The following is a 26,497-nucleotide window of genomic DNA, read 5'->3' as shown; positions in this document are numbered from 1 at the left end:
CCTTCTGCTTCGAGTTGATTCCCCCGCATCACCATAGTCGCAAACTGCCGTCACTGAGGTATCCAAAACTGAGAACTAGCAAACGACAAGCAAGACCTTCGAATCTGCGCCACTTCTACTCATTTCCCCTCTGCACCAGCCTCTACCAACATGGCTGAAGTCAACTCATCAACAACGGCAACTCCATACCCCCTCCCTCGCGTAGCCATCCAGTTCTGCACCCAGTGTAAGTGGATGCTTCGCGCGGCATATGTACGTCCTCCCGACCTGCCTTTCTCACGCTACACCTCCCTCGCTTGCCCTGACCCTGGGCCTCCAATACAAGCAACCGCCGCCCGTCCTACCTTACCAACCCGACATTTCCTAAGCCAATGACCTCATCCCCTCTTGGCCGCCCCCCGTCTCACAGCCTCAACATCAAACGTCATCCCGTACGTCTGAACAATCATACTAACCTCACCACCCCTCCCCCGCCAGTTCGCCCAAGAGCTCCTCTCAACATTCTCAACCTCGCTCGGCGAAGTGGCCCTCCAACCCTCAACAGGCGGCACCTTCACCGTAACCCTAACCCACCAACCCCCGGGCGCCGCGACGACGTCCTCCACGATCCTCTGGGACCGCAAGACGGAGGGCGGATTCCCCGAGACCAAGGAGCTGAAGCGCCGCCTGCGCGACGTCATCGAGCCGGATAGGGACCTCGGACACGTCGACCGGAAGCATAGCAAAGCTCCTGCCGCCGCCGCCGCCGCGGAGCCTTCTTCTGCAACGATGGGCAAAGACCAAGAGAGCGGGAGTAGTAGCAGCCTGCCCTCCGCCGCGGACGTGATTCCCCACCTCAAGAAGCACCCCGCAAACGCGAACAAGACCGCGGACACGAGCGACAAGAGCCCGTTTGACGACGCGGCGAAGGCCGCCATCGCCGCCGCGGGCGCGAACAAGGGACAGCAGGCCAAGGCAGAGGTCTCGCCCCCGGGCAAGCTACAGCTCCAGAAGAAACAGGACGATGCGAAGGAAGCCTGCGAGGACTGTGCCTGAGGCCCTGCCTGGACCGATAGGCCTGGGTAGCGTGCGGTGTCCACGGGGAGGGGGCTAGACACGTCAGCTTCCCGCCGCGTACCTGACGGGACCATCCGCCTGTGAGGTCACCAATAGGTGGACGACGTTTGCGCATTCCTCTTCCCCTGTTGGCTGGTGGTTGTTGATCCGTCGTTGCATGGAGAGAGAGCCTCAGGAATGTGGACTCCCGCGCTAGGAAGGATGGACCAGGCTATGATCGTCGACGGGAACGTCTTTGGCGGCTCTCGTTGTTTAATTGGACCATGAGGATCCATGCCGGATACACCTAGCTAGCTTGCCGAAGAGCAACTTGATATCCTATACCCAAACACCATTACGAGGAACAAGCAACTTCACCAAGAATCAAAAAGTTCGAATAGTATAAGACTTTTGTTTTTCTCATTGCAGTCATAAAGCCGCCGCAGCATCCTTATCCGTTGTCCACGAAGTCGTGACCACGCCGGGTCGACCAGTCCAAGCGTATGCCTCGCGTGTTTGTGTGTGTGTACAGAGCAGACTGCTAACCCGGGCCAGGACGCCAGACCCCTCATTCCCAAGATCGTGCCAAGCGGCGATCCCCTGAATGAGGTCTCGGTACCATCCCCGCTAGCAGACTAGAGACCTCTCCGAAGAACAGTGAAAATCGAAAGAAAAAGAAGGAAGAGAAGAAAAATACAAGCAAAAGAGAGAAAACCCAGCCCCCAACTCTGTTGCCCAGCCGGGGCGACGCTTCCACGTCTTGCCTCGTCCACGACAGAGAATGCCGACTCCACAAGCTTGGCCCCTGGTTCACGAGGTGAAAAGTCCTACAACGTGCCACAGTGTTCTGGATTGAGACATGGCTTCAGGAGTGAGTGCGCTGCAACGATCTCCAGTCTGAGACCGGGTACGACTGTCTGGAGCCGCGAGAACACAGGTGGAGTTTCAATGTCACATCGGTCCCGTGATGGCAGCCCTTGCCAACTGGCATGCATTTGTTTGGCAAATTGGCCGTCCAACATGAGGTGAAAATGGATGACGAAGCCAAAACGAAATCGAGGCGGTGACGAGGCGTCGATTTCGAGCTCTCCCATGCAGCGTCGCGTGCAAATCACTTGTTCACGAGACCCTGTATGGTTCATGTCCATAGGGGGGGCCGCACGGAGACACGCGAACCGGTATGGAAACCATTGCAAATTCCAGTTGTTTTTGTGTGTTTTATCTTCAGCTACCAGACAGCCGTAATCGTGAACAGTTGCGCGGGTTGTAGTCGGGTGGGTGGACTCGGGAAGACTCGGACAGGTTGAAGAGTTGACGGAGGTAGACCCTGAGAGGGTCCAAGAAAGTGGGAGGACGGTGTGCGGGGGCGAGACCCGCATCGATGGGCGAAGAGATCGTTCGGTCGAGATGGGCGTGGAGGCAATTAACGACGGCCGAACCTAGAAGCATTTGTGTTGGAATAAACTCTTGATATCACTTGGAAGCGGACTTCCAGGGAGATGTGACTGGTCGGCTGTTGCCTCCGAGACCACCGGGGACGTACTTTTGTTTCTTCTCAGCGGGTTTCAGGATCTGGTGTCATGATATGTCAGCAACCTCGGCCACGCAGTACAGACATGGCCACACTCACCTGGAACGAGCAAAGCAGGCTCTCGTCTACGCTCATCATGGCTCCAGCATTGTCGAACTCTCCGCAGTAGTTGGGTGCGCTGAACAAGGTAACAAGTTGGCGCTTGGAGAAGAATTCGTAGCCATCCTCGACGACCTGATGGGCACGGCAGATCAGGTCCATGTCGTGCTTCTGCAAGAAGCGGGAAACAACGTCCGGACCAAAGGTGAAGGAAACACCTCTGTCGTTTTCGCTCCAGCCAGTGATATCTTTGTCTGGGTCAGACCACAGAAGATCGCAAAGAAGACCGCAGTCGGGGATCTGCGAAAATGACATGTCAATAATCTGTAAAAATCGAACGAGAATCCAAGACTTGGCCTGGTATGAAAGTTAATACATACGTCAGTGGGTCGCATGACGCGGCGAATCTGCTCCATGGAGTTCAGGTCAGGGCTGAGACCACCGTGCATAGTGAAGATCTTCTCGTCGATAATAGCGGCGATGGGAAGGCAGTTGAAGCAGTCGGTGAAGGTCTTCCACAGCTTAATGTTGTATCTGCGCTTGCACTCGTCGTAGAAGCCATAGATACGGTTGATGGAGGCACACTCGTGGTTGCCACGGAGGATGAAGAAGTTCTCGGGATACTTGATCTTGTAGGCAAGCAGCAAGCAGATGGTCTCGAGAGACTGCTTGCCTCGGTCCACGTAGTCGCCAAGGAACAGGTAGTTGGCCTCAGGAGGGAAACCGCCATATTCAAAGAGACGCAGCAAGTCGTAATATTGTCCGTGGATATCGCCGCAGATCTGAATGAGGGGTCGGCGTCAGCAGGTCTGTGCTACTCGGGGAAAACAAAGCGAGGGGAGTGACGCAGCCAATACGAGTCAAGTGATGGTTGCTTACCTTGATAGGAGCCTCAAGCTCGAGAAGGATGGGCTGAGAGATGAAAATCTCACGAGCCTTGGTGCACAGGTAGCGGATCTCAGCCTCAAGAAGCTGGACCTGCTTGCCAGGGCGGCTTCCCCGAACCTCGAGGAGACGGTCGATTATCGAGTCAAGGTCGACCTCATGTTGGTCCGCCATCTTTTATCCTCACCAGCCAGAAAGATGGCCCGCTGTTACCGAGAGAAGATTTCGCGTGTGCGGCAAGTGTACCAAGAGTGTACCCTTTTTTTTCTTTCGCGGCGGCCGTAGATAATGGTGCCCTGGTTACGGGAATGATGCACTTCTCGGGGCTGATTTGATGACGCGAAATTAGTATTTGACGCGATGGGACAGGCGTTTGTTGGGGATGTGGTGCGAAGCGCCCAGAAGTAGCGGGTGATGTGGTGAGCAGGCTCGAGAGGGGAAGTAGGGAAGGTATGGGGCGAAAAGACTTACGGCGAAGTGATCTCAGCTCTTGGGTAGCCTCTCTTCCTGTCGGAAAGAAAGCGGCGGCGAGAGGGCGGATTGTGATCAATCTGCGCAGGCCTCTATCGCGTGGTAGGGTGTCTCGTCGTCGATGAGAAAATTTTCGTCGTCCCTTTGGGGGGGGATCTAGTTCGCCTGGGTATGGGAGGGAGTCGCCGCAGAGAGGGCCGTCGCTGTTGATAGCTTCGCTTCTTTCAGCAGGAGCCGAGAAAAAAACGGACGTCAGCGGAGGTAGGAGTCGCGTGAAAGAATAATCGTCGATGTTTTTGATGATGTTCAAGAGATGGAAATCTCTGGATCGCGTTGTCGTCTTGTCTAGACGTATCGTCGCCGTTGGGTCAAAAGGTGGCCTCGTGGGGGAAAAAAGAGGCTTTTGGGGGGAGGAGAGGTGAGGGTGGGTTTGAGGGGAGGATTTTCGTGTTTTGTGTTGGGCGCGGGCTGCTCGGTCGGAAAGGCAGGCAAAAAAAAGCAGCGGGAGAGCAGACTCAGCAGAGCAGCAGCAGCAGCATGGGTGGCAGTGGCAGTGAGTGGGCGGGCGGGCAGGAAGAGAGGAGATGGAGGGATCGCTCTTTTCTCTGCGCTGGGCTGGCTCTGGCTGGCTGCGTGAGGGGGGCCGCCGCTTCGTACTACAGGGGGTGGTTTGTTAAAGAGGGATAGTGCTATGGGCACTATGCGATCGCCGGCTGCTGATTGTGCACGTATATTATGGACTCGGGTGCTGGGCAGAACCGAAGGAAAAACACACAACAACCCAAAGATCGAGATTCGGGTGAGGCAGAGACGATGTGCTCAATTCACTCGAGTATGCTGCGCGTATGGAAGAAACGGATGCAGGATGAGAAAGGCAGACGGACGAGGGTTTCTCTGGTGACAGGGGTGGAAAAGAGGCCGAGAAAATGTCAGGGATGATGAAGAGAGAGAGAGGACCGAAAAAAATGAAGGGAGATCTGAAGGAAAAAAAAAATTGGGGTAAGTGAGCGGTCGAGACTTTTTTTTCTTTTTTCCCCGTCTCTCTGTCTGTGTTGAGTCTGCCTGCCTCTCTGAGGTGCTCGTGGTTTCCCGGGTCCTGCAACGGATAGTTGCGACCAGCTACGAGCTACGGCTACTGCTAAGGTACGACGCTGCCGCTTCGGCGGTTCTGGTGCGTGTCGAGTTTCCTCGCCCTGAGGTGAATGCGCGTCGAGTGTGTGTTCTCGCTGGCGGGTGTAATTGGTAGTCTCCAGCGTGTTGTGGTGTTGTGTAAGGCAGTGGAGGCAGGCATGGCGCGGCATGGACACAGATGTACCTACCTCCTACGCAGGCGGCAGCAACTGTGATGTTGATGGCGTGCAGCTACCTGCCTACTTTACCTACTTGCAAGAGAGGCAGACGCCCGTTTCTCAGCACGCCGACGCCATTCTACCTGGCAAGCGGCAGCAATCTACAAATAGGTAGGTAGGTACGCACGGCAAGCTAAGTAGGTAGTAAGAGTCATGTTGGGCAGGCACCCGACGTCCATTCACTCGACGACGAAGACTTCCATCCATAACTTACATGAGGTAGTACATCCAGCATGGCATTTTGTTGTCGTGTGCAGTGCTTTGCTTCGCGGTCCCGGCAGCAAGGGTCAACCATAGGGAGCCACAGGGGCTTTCAGCGAGCCTGAAAGCTTAAGGTGAGGCGACTGGAGATGGATGGACGGTACATTACACGCGTTGATACCCCAAACAAGGGTGTCTTCTTCCAGAACTTATTGCTTGCTGGAGGGCAGCCGGGTGGACAGTCCCTCGCAGCCCTGAGAGCGCCTACACTAGCGTCCCTGGCAGATGCCCAGATGAAAAAGCCCACTGGAGGTCAAGGCCGGGCCCGCTGGAGCTAAGGTAGAGCTGGAATTGGAGCTGTTGCTAAAAAAGTCTCCCGCGTACCGCATTCCACAACCCATACCACTGACCCTGCCTTACCCAAGATACGGGCTTAGTGCACCAAGCAGTCGCCTTAGTCCTCGACCCCATGAACTCAGCCTCCCCCTTCCATTACCCATTACCCAGACACTCCGAATCTCTGGCTGCTTTCCGGGTCCCCTCCCCCCTTGGCAGCATGAGCAGCACGGGTCCGAGTCCCACTCTCCCGTCGGGCTCTTGTTCATGTCCACGATGACCATGGCCCCCGGGCTGCCATGTTTCTCCCATTTCCCGTCGCTCCCTTTCCCTGCCCATTCGGGCAGAAACACCCAAATTCATGGTCCTTGCAACATGAACTTGGGCTCTCGGGCTGAGAATCTTAGATGAGCTTCCCGTCCGTCCGAGTCGAGTCCGCGTTTGTGTATCCGTATTCCGTGAAGCCCCGGCGCAATGCGGCCGCCCTTGCCCTTGCCTTGCCTGCTTACTCACTCACCTTACCTGCCTGGTACAAAAGTAGCCCGGTTGTTAAGGAGATTTTATACATCCTGTCAATGACAACAAGTAAAGTCGAATCATGGGATTCTGATTCAACAGCTGCTTCTCAAGTCCATCACCCCTTCCTCACGTACGCATTCCCTGCGCAGCCAAATTCTGTCTCTGGCACAGGCGCTCGGTTGGGGGATTGTTAAGCTTTGCCTTTCACACATCTTGGCACTGACTGTGTTGGATCTTTCCTTGCCAAACCTGATTCCTGCCTTTGGCCATTGGTGCTTCTTTCCCCGGGTGCGGTGCACCTTTCTTTTATTTCATAGACGTGACTGCCATCTGGCTCGACGAAAAAGCAAAGAAAGGATAGCAATGAACCCGAACATATATTTTCCACCGTGGACTTCGGTATCATAGCTTCGGCATTTACGCGTTGCGAACCTACAACCTCTGCGACAATGAGCCGGCCTGCCAGATGAGACCGAGAACCAGCAGCGATCAACCTTTTGCAGCTCCAGCAATTTGTTTCCATGACACCGTCCGACGGCCCTCGCAAACGATCCCATCCTTGCAGCGTTCCGCCACTCCTCGGCATCTCCCTTCCACGTCCCCGTCTCTGTTCGCAACCAGATCCCGAGTGTCACATCTCAACTATAACACCATGATCATCAGGGTCCCACCCCGAATTGGCCTCTCAAGAACCCTTTCTCGGATGGTCTGCTTTGTTACCCGCACCAGAGACAGCCCTCCCTGAGACCACACCGCATTCATCTGAAGCCTTCCCCAACATGCTGACCCAAAGTCAACGTTTTCTGGCCTCACTGGAAAGTCAATCAGCCCGTCGTCGCACGCTACAGCACCTGTGTACGCTTTTGCATCGCCTTCTACAAATCCCACGGGCTTCCGGCACGGAACATGCAGAAGACGCAGTCCCATAGATGTGTCAAGGACATGCAGAGCTTCCCCCGTGTCACACTCCAGTACGCAGCTGCCGTCCATCGCGCTGTGTTTAAGAAAGCAACTGGCAGCATGCCCACTGTAAACAACTACACAACGCCCGAACTCTCCGTCTGCTCTTCCATCCCACTGCCTAAACGACGCCAAGAAAATTCTCCTAGGCTCCCCGCGTGGCACGGCCATCTTGGAGTGAGACTCAGTATCTGGGGCAGATCAGCTGAGTCAATAACAAGCCGTGTCGATGCAAGACACTCTTTGCCTTTTGCTTCACCCACTCACGCACCCGTCACCGCCTTCCGCCTTGTTGCTCCGTATAGCACTTCCCAAGAGCAGAGAAGATGTCGCCGAGCAAGACTGCCATGGCCCAACTCATGACTCTGCGAAGAAACTTTGGCAGCTTGGGGCCACTGGTGGACAAGACGCGTCAGACGTACAACTACACATGGGAGAAAAAAACCAAGCCACCGTGTTCAGGCAAGGCGAGCCTTTTGATGAAACGACAACTCGAGGCAAATCCTTCGGTATCCAGGCTGGATAAGCCTGTCGGTTTTCCAGCCAACTATCAAGCACACCAAGCAGGATTCTTGATCGGACGGGCCCGTCACCCGGCTAAGATAGGTCAACCCACCACTTCCGCTTCACCGGCTCGACGCCTATTTGTTCTCTCGTCCAGTAAGCACCCGGTCTCTAACCATAGGCTGCGGGCGACAGCCACGGCACCTAAGGTTTGGGTGACCAAGACGTGAAGCGGTCAGGGCGATGATTTGCACGGGCGCTCTGGAGAGTCATCACCCGAAATTCCAAGACTTGAATTTTCCCAGTCAGAAGGGGCGCAGAACTACGCGGCCTTACAAATACTTCACCTGATCCTTTACGTCGCTCGGGACGTCCCATCCCATGCCCCCCCTCTCAAGCAATACGCCGTACACAGTCGATGCGACCAGATGGACCTCACCCGCACAACCGACGCAGAACGGCAGAGAACATGACAGACTCCGCCAGGTGTGGATAGGAACGGTCGTGAGAGCGGCGGGGAGGCGTGTATGCCACAGTAGATGGAGGCTGGCTACGTCAGTCGACCAAAAGCATGCGTATGTCTGCCTGCCAGTCTGCCTGCACCAAGGACGACCGACGTACAACATGGACGGAGAGTGCGTCAGTGCCATGTCGTGCAGCGCGGTTTCCTTGCCATCCTCTCACCGTACCGACTGACTGAGTGCCTGACTCTGCCCCGCGGCCGGCACCGAAGTGGCTCTTGGGTCTGGGCCTACCCCTCCATCTGAATGCTGTCAAGGCAGTGGAGAGCCGGCCGCTACCAGCCGACAAAGGAGGGCGAGCTGAGGGGACACTGGACCGTGGACGTGGATGGTGGTGGTCCAGGCAGTCCTCAGGCAATCCGCTGTCCAATTGGCGCCGGGCCTTGGAGATCGGGCGGAGTCTGATTTTCTGCCCCAGCAATCTCACCCCACCGCTCCGCTTCATCCCGGCCCATTCAATGACGACCATTCGACGGACATAACCCAGGTAAGGCCCTGATCTGCCATATTCTTGTGTTTCTAGCGCCTTCGCCACAGCTGCATAAAATAAGCAAAAATGCTATTTTTTACTGCGCTATTCCACTTTAAGCTTATTTTTTACTATATAACTTAAGAAGAAGCTAAAACGATATATATAGATACTTAGATCCCTCTAGTTATTATATTATACTAAAAATTAGCTATTAAGTAATAGGATTAATACTTTTACTACTTAGAGAAGTTTAGTTATTTAGCTTTCTATTTATAAAGTTATAGAATAAAAAAAGTAGTATTAGTTTTATAGAATAAGATTTTAAAATTATAGTAGTAATAGAGAAACTAGTGAGGATATTAAAGAGGGATATTCTTTATTATAAAATACTTAATAAGTCTATTAATATAAAGACTTTAAATAGAAACTAATCTTTTATTTATTATAGAATATAGTAAGCTTAAGATAGATATTTATAAGCTTTTTAAATTAGTAATAAATAATAGCTTTAATAAAGTATAAATAGCTATTTTTATTATTATTACTTTTAATAATATTATTAATAATAATAATAATAATAGGGTTAATTTAGTAATATTTAAGTAGATTATAATCTACCTTAGAGGGGTTATTAAGGCTACCTAAATTACTAAAACTTTACTTATTAGGTTTAATATTAAGTTTAAAGATACTTTCTAACTATTAAAATAAATATTTAACTTATTAATATACTAGCTATATTAGTATAACGTTAATAATACTTAATACTAATTAGTTAAGTATAAGTTATTAATTATACTATATATCTTAGTATTTAAAGAGCTTTAGTATAATACTACCTATTAATTTAAAATATTATAAAATATAGTATTAAGAAGCTTTTATACTATAATTAACACCTTTATTAGCTTCTATAAAAAAGTAGTAACTTTACTATTAGAATTATATATCTTATTAGATATTAAGCTTAATACTAAGAATACTATTTTTAATAAGTATATTAATACTATTAATAAGATATTAATCCTTATTTATATACTAGCTAGTTAGTAGAGGAGGTTTTTTAATTAAAAAGGTAATATCTTATAGAATATCTTTATTATAGTAAAGTTTAATTATACTTTCTTATATATATTTATTAGTATAGAGGGTAATATAAATAATAAAACCTTACTTAGTTATACCTTTATAAGATTATTTAGAGTAGAGGTAGGTTAATTTTATCTTATTAATATTAGTTTTAGTAAAAGTAATACTAATATTATTATGCTATTTATTAAGTAGAGATACTACTTTTATAACTACTTTAAGTTAAATATAAAGCTATAATTAAAAAAGAAGTTATATAACCTCACTTATATAAAGCTAAAAAGTATTATTAAGAGGGTCTTTAGCTTAGTAAAGTGAAAATTTAAGATTATAAGAGGTAAGAATATAGCTAAATATAACTTTATAACCTAGGTTAATATTATATACGTTATAATAGTAGTATAGAACTTTTTAGTGAAATCTAATAGCTTATGTATTATTAATACGTAGTAAGTAGAGGCTCTTAAAAAGGCTAAAAATTAAGTAAGATTATAGGTAAGTAAGAGACCTAAGTATAAAATTTACTTTAATCTTATTATATAGCTATAGGAAGCATATTAATAATATCTTAAGAGGTAGAGGGATAAGTTATAATAGTAAAAATTAGAGTAAATTACTATATAGTTAATTAATTTAGTGTTTTATAATACTTAATAGTAACTACTTTTAATAAGTAAATATTTAGCTTATTTAGCGCCCTCTAACCCTCTTAATATTAATATTAACTTTAACCTTATTACCCCTCTTAACTTTACCTTAATATTAACTTCTATAACTTTCTTCCTCACTCTATAGATATAAAAACCCTACTACTAAGATTAACTTAATTAATATTATTACTTTATAAGAATAATAGTTTATTATCCTTTTCTTATAAGCTATTAAATATTACTACTTTTATTATTATTATTAAGAAGAAGTTTAAGGTATTAATAACTCCTTTTAACTTAAAGTTAACTTTAAGTAAGGTCTAATATATATTAATTACTTTCTAAATATTATTAAAGCTAATAAGATACTAATAGTACTTATTAGTAAAAATCTACTTTATATACTTATTTATATAGTTTATTACTAATATATAACTATCTTTCCTCTTTCTTACTAGTAGTATAGCTATAACGTTTTCTAAAATTAGGTAAATATTAATATTACTATTTACTACCTTAATCTTATTTAGATCTTATTATTAACTTATCTACTTATAGCTATAATTATTTAATATTATAATAAGTATTTATATAGTAATAAGTAGTACTATACTTAATACTATAGTAGCTTATAAGAGGAGTAAATATACTACTACCTTAGTTATTAATACTCTTACTAACTAGCTTATAAGCTTACTTACCTCTTTATATATAGTAGGTTAGTAAGGGAGTATATCTCTTACCTTTATAATATTCTCACTAGTTATTAACTCTAATAGCTAAATTAACTCTAAAAATATCTCTATACTAAGTAGACTATACTACTTTACCTATTAGTAGCCTAAATATATAGTATATTAGTTATATTAGCGCTCTTAAGTTATTAAGATTTTACTTAATTTATTATTATACTTAACGCTAAAGAGTTTTATTAATATTTTAACCTTCCTAAATAAGGTATAAATAGCTTTATATTTATTAATAAGAGCTTTAATAGAGAAGAAGTTTCTTAAGAATTTTACTATTAAAATAGGTAGAATAATACTTATTAGCTTCTCTAATATTACTATTTTTATAATAATACTACTTTATTAGTATTTAAGAGTGAGGTATAAAAACTTATTATAGAGGGCTAGTATCTAATATATTTTTTTACTTATCTAACTTTACTAAGTTAACTAACTAAGGCTAAATTAACTAAGTATTAATAGAAATAAAAGCTTATTAATAAGAAGTCCCTTATCCTCTAAATTAAAAGGGGAAGACTTAGCTATTTAGATCTTATTAAGTACTATCTCCTATATATTAAGAAGGCTTTTATTATTATTAAAATACTTAAAATTATAGTTTATTTTATAGATTATTTTAATATATAAGAGTACGCTTAGAAAATATAAGATCTAAGTATTTAATATTAAAATTAGCAAATTTAGGTAGCTAAAACTATATATTAGTGATTCTATATTTATTTAAGTATAAAGGGTTAGTAAGATATTTATTATTTATAGTTACTTTAATATTTTTAGCTAATATTAATTTAGCGGTAGTATATATGCTATATCTACGCCTCCGAAGTAGAGCTCTTAAGGGGTTAAAAACATGAGAATATGGCAGATCAGGGCCTAATGCCGCGTTTTCGATGCTCCCATTCTCCAGCAGAAAACGAATTCTAATCCCCTATCTTCCAGGCAAGACGTCACATGACTGCCCCGCGACGTCCGATCCCACATTCAACATCCAGTCCTGCGGTGGACATTGGTTCAAGACTCCAAAGTCCAAAGCCACCACCACCACCACCACCACCACATGCCCACCTCAACTCACTGGCTGTGTGCACCTTCATCCCTCCCCTCCCGCTCCCCCCACGACACATCCTGAGCGACGTGGCAGCGAACCCTTAGTGCTCCCCCCCTCCTCCCCAGTTCTCCTCTATATCGACGTGTGCCCAGGCAGCGATGCCCACCCTCCCATTAGGCCCTTCCGTTGAGGTATTGCGGGCGATGCGTGCTCAGCTGATCGAGTTGCCGGTAGACTTTTTGAGGTCCCTCCTTTTCTGATTCGTCGCCTGTTGACTCCCCCATAATGTCGCAAAGAGTAAACTCACCGCTATGCTTACTGTGGTAGGCAGGGTGACCAGCTCGTCAGCGGCTCTGCAAGTGGACGATATTTTCTGCATTTCTTCGGCGGATTAAGCTTGCGGAAGTGCACGTTGGAGGCCGCTCGTGACATGTTGTAGTGTTTGTGTGATTCGCGGGAAAGTGTACCATTTGCAAAGTTCCTGAACTTTGGTGCTCAGTAACCCAGGCACCATGGGCGGATGCCTCTGGCTATGATGACAGGACATTGGCAAAGTAACAAACACGACGATGATGAGCATATACTATGTAACGGCAAGGGGGGAAAAGGAATAATAATTAGAATAGCTTTCACGTAGTCGTCTGCCCGCGAGCAAAATCCAATAAAAGTCTCAGCATCCCAAGACTCGGATCATATGCATATACGGAGGTCAGGATCGCTTGCACAGGAACCAGATGCGCGTCACAAAGCAAGGCAAGCAGGCACCAGAGACTCAATAGGCATTGTCGAACAAATCGAGAAAAATGTTCCTTGACTTTTTTTCTCTCTCCCACGTTCAACTACGGTAGTATATATCGCGCGCAAAAGAAAAACGGGGGCCACTTGCATTTGTCTCATACCACAGGAACTCAACTCAAACCACGTCAAAACATCAGTTCAAAAGCAATCAAGAGGAAAAAGTCGCATCGTCGTTCCCGATGTTGGGTCTCGTGATTAGAAATATAAACACTGGTTGCCCACATCCAGCCGAACCCTCAGAACGCCAGTCGGAAAAGAAACCCATGGGTAGTGGTGTGTGTGTTTGTGTGTCTCGTTGCGTAGTGGATGTAATGCGGCTAATCTTTTCATCTCTTTGGCCAAAAAACTCAAGACCCAGCCCCAACTTCAAAAGGGTCTCGAATGTGTGTTCTCTCTCCTCCCCCCACCATTTCTAAACGCCTCAAGCCCAGCAAAAAAAGATGACAAGTTGTCATGTTGAGAAAAGAAGACTAGGGGACGCTATAGAGACGCGTGGGTAGTTAAAGGATAAGGGTGAATAGTAAAAGGAAAAGCTGCTGGATAAGACGCCGGGGCGCCAGATAGAATGGGCGGGTAATCGTGACGGTCGGGGGAGAAAAGGGGGGGAAATAAACAAGGTAGGTATACAAATACAATTTCGTAAAAACACAGCTTCGTCACTCGCGTACTGTCCCGCTCTCTCATCCGCAACGGAGAGTAGGAAGGAAAAAATGTGGTTCAACGCCTTCTGGACGACCGGGCGCTCGTGCGCTTGCGCACCTTGCTGTTGGACTTGGCTTTACTGACGATCGTATCGGCAGTGATCTCGCCAGGGACGGTCGGCGAAGCAGTGATAGTGCTGTCCTCGACGTCGAAAGCGAGACCCTCAAGCTCTTGTTCGTCCATGTCCGTCAAGTCCTCACTAAGACTGCGGAGAGCTTCGCGGCCAGCCCACTGCTCTTCAACAATGGTAGTACCCTTCGGCTTGAACTCCTTGAAGTACCATGGCACGCCGCCCTCGGAGAGCGGGTCTGTCGACTCGTTGCCGAGACTGCCGTTGGACTGCGGTGGTGTCGGGGGCGCCGGTTGTGATGGCCTAGCGATGGAGACGTAGCCGTTGGTTTCTGGGGGTGTGTCGGATGGTGGCGGGACAATCGTTGGCACGATGGTCTCCGGTTTGTCTGCCGCCTTTCCGTTACCCTCATGGCCTGCTACTGATGAGTTGGATGAGTGCACGTCGTTTGGCTTCTCCAGAGTCGACGTGTTGACTTCAATATTGCCCTCATCGTCGTCTTCGCCTTCAGCATCTACATCCATCTCATCATCGTCTGGAGGTCTCATGATGTCTTCTTCCTCCTTGGCCTTCGCAACGCTCTCCTCACTAGCCACTGTGATCTGCAGATCTTCTGACTCCTGCTGCTTTTGTTCAGGTCCAGGCTCAGGCCTAGGTTCCGATGCTGATACCGCCTCGTCGGCAGCGTCCACCATGATGGTGTCCTGGCTTGGTTCTGTGCTCTCTTCTGCGCGCGAGACAGTAATCGATGGCTGACGGAACTCGATGCTGGCTTCCAACATGCCCTCAAGTTCTTTCGTCAAGGTGTCCAGTGGTTTGTGTGTGATATCAGCTTCCGTCCTGAGGGCCGCTTCCAGCCGTGGCTGCACGTCCTTCAGTATTCGTTTTCCGAGCGCCTTCCTTTGCCTTGGATCATGGAAGTTCTGTTTCACGGGCGAAAGTGGTTCCTCCTCGAGGGCAGGAGGTTCGGTGTTGATGCCCACGTTGATCACTTCACACAGGTCGTGTGTGAACACCAATGTGTTGGTGTAGAAGCGCTGCTCCAGTTTGTCCTGGAGTTCCAACAAACCTTCCTTGAAAATGTTCTTGTCGAGACTACATTCTTGGTTAGTAAAAGATTCCATAGTGGCCCCGGATTGCACTTACAACATGGCTCGCTCGACCACAGGAACAAGCTGCTTCGCAATCGGAAAGTAGCAAGTATCCACAAATTCTTGCTCGAGCTCTGCCGCCTCGAGCTTCTCTTGCTCCCTCTGCACGACGTTCTCCGAAAGAGTCTTGAGTTCCCAAAGGTCCTTTAGTAATGTCTCGGCGAATTCGATTCGCCTGGCAAGCCTGGTCTTGCCCGAAGGTCCCATCTGTGCGAAGTTCCGTCTTGTCAGCTCCATTGACGAGAATGTCTCCATCTGCAATTGCAGACGCTTGAGCAAGGCAGCGCCACGACGAGCTTCGCGCTTCAGTGTCCAGTAGCGGCAAGCTTCGCTTACGAAATCTTTGCGCTTGCGGAAGGGGAATCTCGACAGTGCTTGCTCGACAATATCAAAGACCGCTTGAGGGATGATGGGTGCACCCGATGGCAGCTTCCAAATCTGCTTCGCAGGTTGCCCCTTCTTCTTGTCCCCTCCAGCAACGTAGGACGCGAATTTGGCGCCAGTCATTTGGCTCTCGTCTGGCGGATGCTCCGTCAATGCGTGACGATGATTGGCAGCCAGAGTATGAGCTGCTGCCTGACTGTCCGCCCATATCCGACCCTTCATGGCTCGCTTGTAGAACTTCTTAGCTTCCCGCGCTGCCTGTGCGACTCCGTTGTCTTTGGTATAATCAGGGGGGCAGTGCTTGTCGCAGAATGCCTTGAGGACCATGCTGTTATCAAGAACCGCAAGAGCTCCGTGACTGTTTTTCATCTTAAGAAAAAGTCGTGACCGCCTGGCGCATGTGACGTGGAACGCTTGGTAGCAAGATTTGTTACTGCATTGTATGCAAGCACCCATCTTCTGATTGCATATGTAGCAATTCAACTTCCAGCGCGTCTTTGGCACCTTTTCCACGTCCATGACAGGTTCCATGAAGGTGGCGTTGCCTAAGGACACCTCTGGAATCCACATGGCGCAAAGCAGATGAGCCCATTTACTAGAGTTAGTCTGCTTGAAAGCACCGTCGGTGTTGGGACAAAATATGCAAGTCTATACACGGATTAGCGTCTTTGCAAGTCTCGAGAGCGGAAAATATGACTGACCGGAACACCGCGCCCAATAAGCTGGCACTTCCGACATAACCATTGTCCCTCGGGAATGAAGGGTACGCCGTAGCATTCTTGGTGAACCGCAAGGTCGCATCCATCGCAGAACACAATGGCATTGGTGTTTTCACAATCGCCATCGTCGCATATCGCACACTTGCTATCCTGCTCTTCTCCGACTTGAGGCTCGCCATTAACGGCCGCAGCTGAACTAGAGCGCGGACGATGCGTCTGCGGAGGTTTTGGGTTAGGTTTCGGTATTCGCTTTTCCAAGGCGTGCCACTCCTTCTCAATCTTGGTGATGGCAATCTCAAATACTTCGCGGGTAATGATCTCGAGGTCTTGGGCCTTGCGATGGTCTCGGTTGTACACCTCGAGCCACTGGTCATCTTGTTCGTCCATGTCGTATTCAACACGGCCAACATTGGTGCCACCAGTCGGGATGACTTCGCCATCGGGCTTGATTGCCGACTGCTCGTCTTCTTCCAGATTTGGTTCTGCGGCCTTGATGAGCCTGCCATCGGGGCGAATGTATCGATCGGTTTCTTGGTAGCCAACATTCATCATCGACTTGTCGACATAGCGCGCCTGGCCAAAGCTCTTGCTTTCAAATTGTTCGACCTGGTCTGATCTTCGGTATGAGGGCGCCTTCAAGTCTAGGCGCTCCTTTGGTGTTTGGTTCCGGATCGGGAGGACTTGCGGTACCTTCGGGGTCGACACTGGCGCTAAATCTCGGCTGAGAAAAGACACGGATTCGCGAGGCGGTCTGGTTCGTCGTTTCTGCGGAGTTTCAGCCCCATTGGCGAGCGCGAAGTATGAGTTCGTTTGCGGAGCTGGGGTATTGCCTGTCGAAGCTGGGTTCATCTCCTTCAAGGGCGTGCTGGATCCGTTCATCGGGGTAGATGGCCGGGCAATACTCGGGGTGCCGGGAGGCGACTTTACGACTGGTAGAGGCAGGCCATCAACCTCCTCGGAGCGAAAGACCATAAAGGTGGCATCAATATCGAGCTTGGGGTGGAACTCCTCCCAGCCTCGCTCCTCTCGGGGCTTGTATCCCTCGTTCTCGGCAACGGCGGCGGCAACGGCAGCCGCAGAGCTGAATTCCATCTCGTCTCGATCGGCGGCGGTTCGTATTCTGGCACTTCGCTCTCGTCGAGGAACCAGTGCGGATACGCTGCGCGGCTCCCTTGGCTGTCTTCGCACTGTGATGGGTGTTTCGGTTCCATCATCATCGATGAAACGACCACCGCCGCCGGCGCCGCCAGGAATGTATCGCCTCCTTTTGGGTGGTGGTTCGGTCATGGGGACTGCGGATGGTGTGGTGAGCTCGCGCGAAGGTCGGCTGGAGGGAGCTGCGGGGGAAGCGCCGAGCTCGCGCGCAATGCGAGCAGCGTTGGTGGTTCCGGGGGGTCTTCCTCTTTTTCTACCAGTAGGTGGACGGCGCGGAGTAGAAGGTTTCGGCGCCATCTCTTGCGATTCTTATCCCTTGTTTTGGATCGATTTCGATGGCTCGCGGAGGGGAAGTGTGTCGAGAATCACCGCGTCAGGAGGTGGCGCGCGGAGTGGTTTTGCGGCTGAAGGAAGGGGCGGGGCATTGGCGAAACGGTTCCGCGCACGATTCTCCGGCACGCAACAGGGTTACAGTGCGGTCAATAAGGTGATGCTGAGGTGAGATCGAGTTTGAAAAATCATCAGGAGAGGAGGTGACGTCGAACTGGCGGCTCACAGTTACTCCTGCGAAAAACAGAGAACGCGTGAAGTTGAAACGCACGGACCCGACAGCCATTGTTAGCCGCAGGGGGCACGCGCCATTAGTCATCCGCGGGTATCAGACAAGGGCCGCTGTTAGTGGTTGGGGTTCGCTTCACCCTTTGGGGGGGCAGCCGCACCCGCATCCACCTCCGCACTAGCACTTGCTTCTGCCCATCGTGATTGGCCTGCTGTCCGACACTTTATCAGATTGACTTGATCCTGGGCGGGCCACTGTTCCTGGTCCCGTCGCTCCAAACCCGGCGCAGCCACTCTGCCTTCACAGTCGGGTCTTTTCGACGCTTTACACCAAGGACCATCCCATCGCCTCCAATTCCTCGGCGCTGGCTCCGCCGGAGTCAGTGCGACAATTCGTCGTTCATCTCGCCTCGACCGGCTCGTCATTCACCTAACCCATGTATCGCTGCGATCGGCCGTCGCAACCATTGCCGCAGCTGCTTGGTAGTGGTTACCTGCCTTCCCATGCAAGTGTATTCGAGCGCATCTCACCACAACACATTTCCGGAAACAGCACTCTGTTCTGCGACGCTCACGGTCAATAAGACACCAGTAAATGTCGAACGTGTATATGAAAAGAGTACCCTGCGTCTTGTCCATCAACATCCAAGTTCAGACTAGAACGTCGCATATTCTGTCGAGATCCAATTCTATATCCTGCAGCTCTGCGACCCAATCAAATGTGCGGCGCATGCCAGCGCATACTCCTCCCTCACGAGCGCCCTCATTCTTCAAAGTTGCGACCGACGTTGATGTCACCGCATCTTTAGCTACCCCGGGATCCCTCCCCACAATTCCGGGTCCCTTCCCGAGGCGGCCAAGCGGCGGCCAATGTGCCTTGCCGCCCCTCCTCGATCGGCCACCGCTAACCCACCACCACATGGCCTCCCTGTTTGACACACGCCGTTATTCAGGGTCCGACGTCAGCTCGGTGTTGTCTTGTCACAAAGCTCTGATTGAATTGGCTTTGGCAGATCTCGCAGGCGACACTCACTCCCCCAGTCCGCCGCCCCTCGGACATTTTATTCGTGATCAGCCGGATTTCAACCTTAAACTCAGCCCTCGACCGGATTCCGTCAACACGGTGTTTCCGCACACCGCTACTTGGATTTGACCAAGCGACGTGCTCCTCCTGTCTTCGTCCATTCATTCTTTGCGACTGTTTGAGGGCTGGAGTTCCGCACTCATCGTCGCCCCCAATCCGACCGACGATTCCACCCAACACCGAAACCACCGCAAATCACCAGCGCTGACAACCGCCGACCAATCCAGCGAAGTTGCTTGTTCGAGTGGGTGTCCAACTATGCCTTCTCAATTCTTTGCATGTCCTGCTTCGCTCGTCTCACTCTTACCGTTTGATCACGAGCGAATGCGAGTGTCACCAACTTCAGCATGGTGTTCTACGGTCGAGCAAATTCAACACCCTAACCGAGAGGCACATTTCATTCGAAATTTCACAACCCCATTCACCCGCGAAACAGCTGATCGTTCTGAATGCACTAATCTCTTACCTTAATCTCGTACTCATTCTGATCAAATCAGTTCAAGCGACTTATCGCCACGGTCCTTCGCTCCTTCACCGCTTCAGCAGCTTGACCTAGCGCAGTTCTATTTCTCATGCAAATTATTTCGATAATATCCAACCTCTTTATTTCAAGTGATCTTCAGAGCGACTCAAAATTCACCGTCAAGGTCGGCGAGTCGGTCTGGCCGGGTCGGTGGTGGGGAATTCTCCGTCAGTTTTGCACCTGTGGGACCCCAATACATCATCGAATCGCTGCTGTCGGTTCATCTCACCCTCGCTCTCCCAACCATTCGCTGGTCAGACTCGGGAGTGAATCTCCCCGCCGCCATCACTGGAAAAGTGCCATTCGTCATGAATACTATGAGTTTGTCACGTCAAACGCCATGCGATCGGGCTGTGGTTTCAGACGAGCTGGTCCGATGCCTGGGCAAAAGAGAAAGGAATACTTTAGCCCCATAACCTGGGTAGAAGAATGTTCTATTCGCATGATGCAGCTTGATCAAAAAAACGCGGTCTTTCCAGCCGGGAAGCCGAGGGGGGTTCTGTCTTTCGCAACCACGTCAAACAATGCTAAATGCAGGATGCGGCGTCGATGCTGCAGTCGTCTTCAATGGGAAACTCATGAGCCACGAACGAAACATTTGGGAGCAATTGCAGTATTCCAGCAACAGCTCACGAATCCGGAGTGATCGTCTTCTCAGAGCGGCAGGCGATTGCCGCCCTCTTGGCGGCCGTGGACTTTCGGGGTTATACCGATCCCGAAATCCCCAGCACAGTCCAGACGTCCGCATGTTCATTAACGTTCATATTTCTCGCTTGCTAACATCATACACAAGCGAAAAGCTACGTCGCCTTCAGCTAATTTGGTCTCGGACATGGGCTGGTGTTTCCTTTTTAGTGGCGAGACGATCGCACCCATGGAAACCCAATGGCAAGTTTCTTCTTCCCGGACGGCGGGCTTAACTGCTGGAAATGCTTGTCTTATTCAGGCTCGGCAGGCTCTGTCGCCTGGGGTTCGCTTTCCGCAGGAGAAAGTCGGGTGTCCTCTGATCCAATGAGCGGCGCTGATTTTTCTGCAGTTGAAGTCTGTCGGACTGCATGGCAAGTAACCAGATTCTCATGCAAAAACGTTCAATCGTCCGATCCTCCTATCCAAATCGTAGGGCAAACGCAAGCCTCGCAGCTGTGACTCATGATCAAGACCATGTTTTCTGCACGTAAGGTATCGTACTTGAGAGTATATATTCCGATCGTGGCCGGCGGCTGTGATTTCAATCCAGCAAATGATCGTCCAGTTGATCTGTCGAGCAGAAGTAGAGATTATCCTGCTGAGAATAATCCGTCGTGAGATAACTGGCCTTGGTGCTGTCGACGTTTAGACTGATTGTTAATCGAATATAGACTGTCTATCATGTCATCGTCTATTTCATCTCTAGTCGGTGGTGTATTTGGGAGGTGATTCTATTGATGTCTGACGACTGATAGAGCTGATTGCACTCGATGAGCTTATTCCTTGCCAGCATCATCACAAAGGTTTCGTTAGCTCTGTCCTTTCTTCTTTGTCTTACCGTAATGCTCCTCCGTTGCTCCTTCCTACAGGTGTGAATGTGTGACAACGCAATATCGCTTCACATTTCATAATCCCTTATAGCTTTCCGGAATGGAATTGATATTGCCGATTGCGTTGGCTGCCATCGGTGGCAAGTGACGATCTGGACTCAAGGCGACGAGGCCTCCTGGGGTAACCCGGAGATCTGAGGTTTATATTCTCGACTAGGGAGGAATCGACATTTGCTATCCCGTGAAGCGCAAAGCCACCTTATGTTGCATTGAGGAGGGCAACTGAGACCCCTTCCCAATGCAACTGATGTCTTATATTCTCTTGTCATTTTTTTGGTGCATCTTGAAGCCGTTGATGATCCATGAGCGTTCTCTCTGCGCGTAGTCAAAGTATTCGATGACATTGAGCACTCGCAAACAGGTAGGTAAGCATTGCAACCCGTGATGCGTGTTCACTGTTATCATACCGTACCATCTAGCGGTTTCAACAGCGTAATGACTCTTGCTATATATTCTCACGCAATATAGCTTCGGGTGATCTCACCACGCACAACCACAAATGTTCCGAGGTCCCATGTGCTGTGAATGCCTGGTCCTGTGATTGCCATCAATCGGGCTAAGAGAGGAAGGCTAGTAATGGCACGAGAAAAAATCAGATTCAGAGTGAATAGCCATCGAATACTCATAACAGGTTGGACAATACTAAGAATGAGGTCGACTCTCTGTCTGATGTTCAAGAGTCCCGGCAGACAGCCAGTCTGTGCCCATTTTCAATTTCACTTCGATACTATACGTACTTAGATCCTGAAAACTTCAAGATGCGCAGTCAGTAGCATATAGTTATCGGATATATTGCTCGACAGTGAGACTAAGTCTATCAAGACTCCCCCCAACTATTCTATCTATGTTTTCTGCAACACACCTTAGACTGTCTGTTCAAGGTACTTAAATGAGTACAGCACTCAAGAGCTTGGATTCGTTATAAATCGGCTACCTTGTAGGACGTATTTGCTGAAATGTGCCGTATCATGTTGCCCTAGGGCTCCCTTTTCACAAGCCACGACTGTCTAGTCTAATTGTGTTGCACGGGAATTGATAGCGCAATCTTCGTCCGTCTCTATCAGCAATAAGTTGATGGGTATCCAGTCGTCAGTCACGCAGACACGTTTTCATTGTTCAAGAGATACGAGTAGAGCCGTGACCTCTCCACTCCCGAGCCCGACTTCAGAAACCAGTTGCGGAACCGCAAAGTCATCGCACGAAACTCTCCAGTGCCGGAAGCTATGTGCTGGCAAATTGGCCTTGCGTATGGGCGAAGATGCGGTCTGACTCCTTGTAAAGTAGCGGATGCGACAATCTAAAGCAAGCCATCGGAATTTGCTGTTACTTTCAAGCGAAATTGATCATAAATAATCCATTGATGGAAAGTTCGAGGCCTCTCATAAGGTAATAAAAGCACTAGTGTCGTTCATCCGGCACCTTGTCATGAACTCCAGCTAAATCTCCTGCCTTGGCTCAACTTAAGTCTAAGCCGGAGGCGACTTTCACTTTACAATACGGACCATCCACTGAATCACAACAAATTCCAAGCATCTGGTAGCTAAAGTCACTTGTTTCTTAGAGCAGTCTAGTGGAAATATGGAGGCAACGTAACTACAAAGCTCCAGTCTTCTACATCGTTTCGGATCAGCAACGGATTATCATGCAGGAAATCCCGCGGTGTTGAGAAGGTCGATGAAGCATCCCATATTCTAATGAACCCTATCCGCGGGGTTTGTTACGTCTCAGAATAGCGGCGTAAGAGGTTTGGCTTATTCTAGACTAAACATGTAGGAGACGATGAGTTCCAGAACATGATTTGACGCTCCTGATTGAACAACATGACAATACACTTTCATGCCCTGACTCCGAATCCAATCACTACTCACGATCTTCGGTATTCACAGCTCTGAACGAGTAATTTGAGAGTTCTTCAATTGGACCGACACATGCCCACCACATGTTTACCTTATCTAGTCATCGTAGCCTTAATACCCCGCTTAGGGAGCAGATTGAACCGTCTGGTTCACACAAGATTCGGTGTAAATCTGCGGAATGGAAGGGGAACATATAACCTCTAGGAAAACAGGACAAATACGAAAGGTGGTTGCGTGGCATTGTATCAAAATTATTCAGCATTTCATAACGCCACGACGGTAAGCCTGAGTTCGGGTTCAAGATGCTGAGACTGAAGCTCATCACCACTGCTACCATTATCCGTGAAGTATTCTGACATGCTGCTCAAGAGACGATGCATCTCTGACTCAGTAGGTAGCCCTTATAAACGCGTCGACGAGCGCGAATGCCAGCTCAATCTCGGATATCTCGAACTACCTACCGTCTTTCAAAATGCGGATGGGACGACTTCGATCGTTATCCACACAATGACTTCGACCAAATGGCTTCTTTATATAGCAAACAGTAAGCAAGGCTATGCTTGAAAGCCACTCAAATTGTTCGCTTGGGCTTGGCAAGATTGCGAATACTCAGGCAAGGCGGTAACCTAACGGGAATTTAGGCTGTCTTGTAAACGCAACAGCGCAAATGTGAGCTATAAAACCAGATGATTAACGGATTGAAGAGCTTTGGAGAACCAAAATTGCTTCAATGGTGATATCCTATTTCCAACCAGTATCTGGAAACGTTCCCAGGCACGAGGCCTCCACAAACATACAAACACACTTGACACTCCCAAGAAGAATATGCTGCTCTTCATCCACATCCTGATGCGCATTTCAACCAAGTATTCATCTATAGAACAAAAAGACGGACAGGGATGAAGGGCACTTCAGCCCCTAGCGATGGGAGGTCAATGTAGATGATGTGAGTCTCTCGTGGCATGCTTCGCTTGGTGATAGCCGCAAAATGATATTAGTCATTGGCTACAATTCAAGCAGTGAGCAAGTCGTCCAGCTCAGCCAGCAGACCATTGGTCATTGCATCACAAGACAAAATTTCTATCGGGCTTAAATTTGAGTTTCAAGAGAGGAATAGCCTGTGATTAGAGTTGTCTCCCCTTCGCTGCGCAGACCTGAGATGCTTCGGTCATAGTATTTAGTTGTCCCACAAGACTTAGTATAAGTAGCCTTTATTTCAAGAAATCTCGTTTTATTCTGCAGATCATAAAAATTGATAGCCCTGCGTTCTCGCGAGAGGGCGCTCGCATACATTATTCATACCTCAGCCATGAACTCAGGGTGGACGTCGCCTATAGCAAGCGTTTCCCAACTTCGGGGCGAGGGAACCCAAAACGAATACGCAGGTATCATAGACCTCCAGTGACGGACGACGACCAAGGACAAATGATCTATTCAGCACCCATCTCCAGTGACGACGGGCTTCAAGCAGCGAAGCAGGACGGCATTGCAACACGAGAGGGCCTGCTCCATTGTTGATTAACATACCTTCATCTACAACGATTGTGCTCTCAACTTTTCTCTTGTGATCTACATGCCCTTAAATAGTCGTGTCATCCTCGATAAGTCTCTCGCCAACACGATGCCTGTGCCTCTTCCGGTCACACCACAAGCAGATTTGGGAATACCAGCCACACTCCGAGTAAAGTTCCTTGTTCTGGTAGGAAACAAGCTTGTCTAAGGTGTCGGTCTATGTCTGAAGTTGACGCAAGTTGCTCGCTGGCCTAGAGAAGGTCTGTCGCCAGACGACTTGACACGATGAAAGTGATCACAGACGTTCAACAGCCCGTCTTAGCCCTGTAGCCATGTCACATTACGCATCTTATACACTAACATCCCCCTTATGGAACAGAAAAGATTGAAATATGGGTGTATATGTCATCTATCGGATCCCTCCACGACATCCTACAAGTACATTGCTTCGCTTCCTCTTCTAATTTCGTTGTAACACGTTTCAATATCCTCCTCCCCCCTCCCCACACATCCCCCACGACACCAATTATCCCCACCTCACAGGACAAGCCTGGCAGGCTCCTCCTCAAGAATGATCTTGACCCTCTCCAAAAACACCTTGGCGCGCTTCTCGTCGCCCTTGGGAACCGTCAGGCTGAACAGGTTGCTTCCAGACGAGATGCTCTCCGCCGCAGCGGTAGCAGCAGCCGCCGCGACCGCCTTCTTAGGAGCGGGAGAAGCCTTCTTCGGCGCGGCGAGGATGTCGTAAATGTCGCTGCTGCTGCGTCTGGGCGTGGCCACAGCGCGGGGCGCGGTGAAGGACGCCTCGGGCAGCGCGGAGATCTGGGGCAGGTAGTATCCCCTCGTGCCGCGGGGCGCGAGCTTGTGCAGGCCGAGGACCTGGTTGAAGAGCTCGTCCGCGGTGGGCTTGCGGGCGGAGGGCGGGAGGTCGTCGTTGGCGACCTCGGCGGCGCGCGCGACGAAGGTGGACACGGGCATGAAGACGCCGAGCGACTTCTGGATGCGCTTCTGCGCCTCGAGGACCTTGTACAGGGAGACGGGGAGGGCGATCTGCGTCTCGGCGGGGGGCGCGGGGGCGGCGGGGGCAGGCGCGGCGGCCGCCTTCTTGGGCTGCTCCTCCTTCTTGGGCGCGACCTTGATGTTGCTGAGGTCGAGGTGCGACAGCTTGGTGGCGTGGCTCATGAGCTTGCCCGGGGTCTCGGCGTTGATGGAGCCCAGGTAGGCGAGGACGTCGCCCTTAAGCAGGCGGCCGGCGGGGCCCGTGGGCTCGATGCGGCTGACGGTGTCCTTGTCGAGGCCGTGCTCGTTGACGAGGTGCTGGACGGAGGGGTAGAGGGGGTACCGCTGCTCGCGGGGCTCGCCGGTGTTCTTCTTCTGGGCCTGGGGGGCCTCGCGGCGTTCGGAGGTGGCGCTCTTGGGGGCGGCTTCGGACTCGGCGGGCTTGGAGGCGGAGGCGGACTTCTTGTTCTCTTCGGCGGGGACCTCGAGGGAGGAGAGGTCGTCGCCGGGCTCGGCGATGACGGCGATGCGGGTGCCGACCTGGACGGCTTTGGCGCCGTCGCCGGTGGTGATCTTGAACATGACGCCGTCGTCCTGGGCCTCGACGTCCATGGTGGCCTTGTCGGTCTCGATCTCGAGGAGGACGTCGCCGGCGGAGAAGGACTCGCCCTCCTTGACCTTCCAGCTGGCGATGTTACCCTCCGTCATGGTCGGGGACAGGGCGGGCATGGAGAAGTTCTGCGCGGCGAGGCATCGTGCTGAGGATCGGAAGCCTGTAATGTGACGATGGAAGGGGGTGTCAGCTCCGCGGGTTCGGACGGTTCTGAGGTATTCTGAAAAGGTCCCTTTCGTCCAAGATGCAGGCAAAAGAGCCGCATCGGACTTTAGGTGTGGCAGCTTTACGGACCTCTAGTCTCGGCGGGGACTCTCCGGCCAACCACCCTCGCCGAGAGACGACACGCCGTCGCAAGGGAAGCCATCTCTCTCTCT

At 49.8% G+C, this 26,497-nt stretch overlaps 4 protein-coding genes across 4 annotated transcripts; 1 reads left to right on the top strand and 3 right to left on the bottom strand.

Moving 5' to 3' along the window:
• Positions 1–150: 150 nt before the first annotated feature.
• Positions 151–1,035, top strand: CGCS363_v006733 (uncharacterized protein; the record flags this gene model as incomplete). The annotated part of the gene is made up of 2 exons (XM_036638582.1): positions 151–252; positions 478–1,035. The coding sequence occupies 2 exons, from the start codon at positions 151–153 to the stop codon at positions 1,033–1,035; spliced, it is 660 nt and encodes a 219-aa protein (XP_036496024.1).
• A 1,473-nt stretch (positions 1,036–2,508) lies between these two features.
• On the bottom strand, positions 2,509–3,724 carry bimG (Serine/threonine-protein phosphatase PP1; the record flags this gene model as incomplete). The annotated part of the gene is made up of 4 exons (XM_036638581.1): positions 2,509–2,607; positions 2,666–2,965; positions 3,046–3,447; positions 3,545–3,724. The coding sequence occupies 4 exons, from the start codon at positions 3,722–3,724 to the stop codon at positions 2,509–2,511; spliced, it is 981 nt and encodes a 326-aa protein (XP_036496023.1).
• Positions 3,725–13,934: 10,210 nt separating this feature from the next.
• Positions 13,935–17,695, bottom strand: NTO1 (NuA3 HAT complex component NTO1; the record flags this gene model as incomplete). The annotated part of the gene is made up of 3 exons (XM_036638580.1): positions 13,935–15,084; positions 15,136–16,172; positions 16,226–17,695. 3 exons carry the CDS (start codon positions 17,693–17,695, stop codon positions 13,935–13,937), a joined length of 3,657 nt encoding a protein of 1,218 aa, XP_036496026.1.
• Positions 17,696–25,045: 7,350 nt separating this feature from the next.
• CGCS363_v006730 (Pyruvate dehydrogenase complex protein X component) lies at positions 25,046–26,215 on the bottom strand (the record flags this gene model as incomplete). The annotated part of the gene is made up of 1 exon (XM_036638579.1): positions 25,046–26,215. One exon carries the CDS (start codon positions 26,213–26,215, stop codon positions 25,046–25,048), a length of 1,170 nt encoding a protein of 389 aa, XP_036496025.1.
• Between the last annotated feature and the right edge of the window lie 282 nt (positions 26,216–26,497).

Source organism: Colletotrichum siamense (assembly GCF_013390195.1).
Source record: "Colletotrichum siamense strain Cg363 chromosome Unknown KSG_Cg363_contig04, whole genome shotgun sequence".
Taxonomy (NCBI): Eukaryota; Fungi; Ascomycota; class Sordariomycetes; order Glomerellales; family Glomerellaceae; genus Colletotrichum; species Colletotrichum siamense.
The sequence above is the reverse complement of the archived record's forward strand: the minus strand, read 5'-3'. Positions and strand labels throughout refer to the sequence as shown.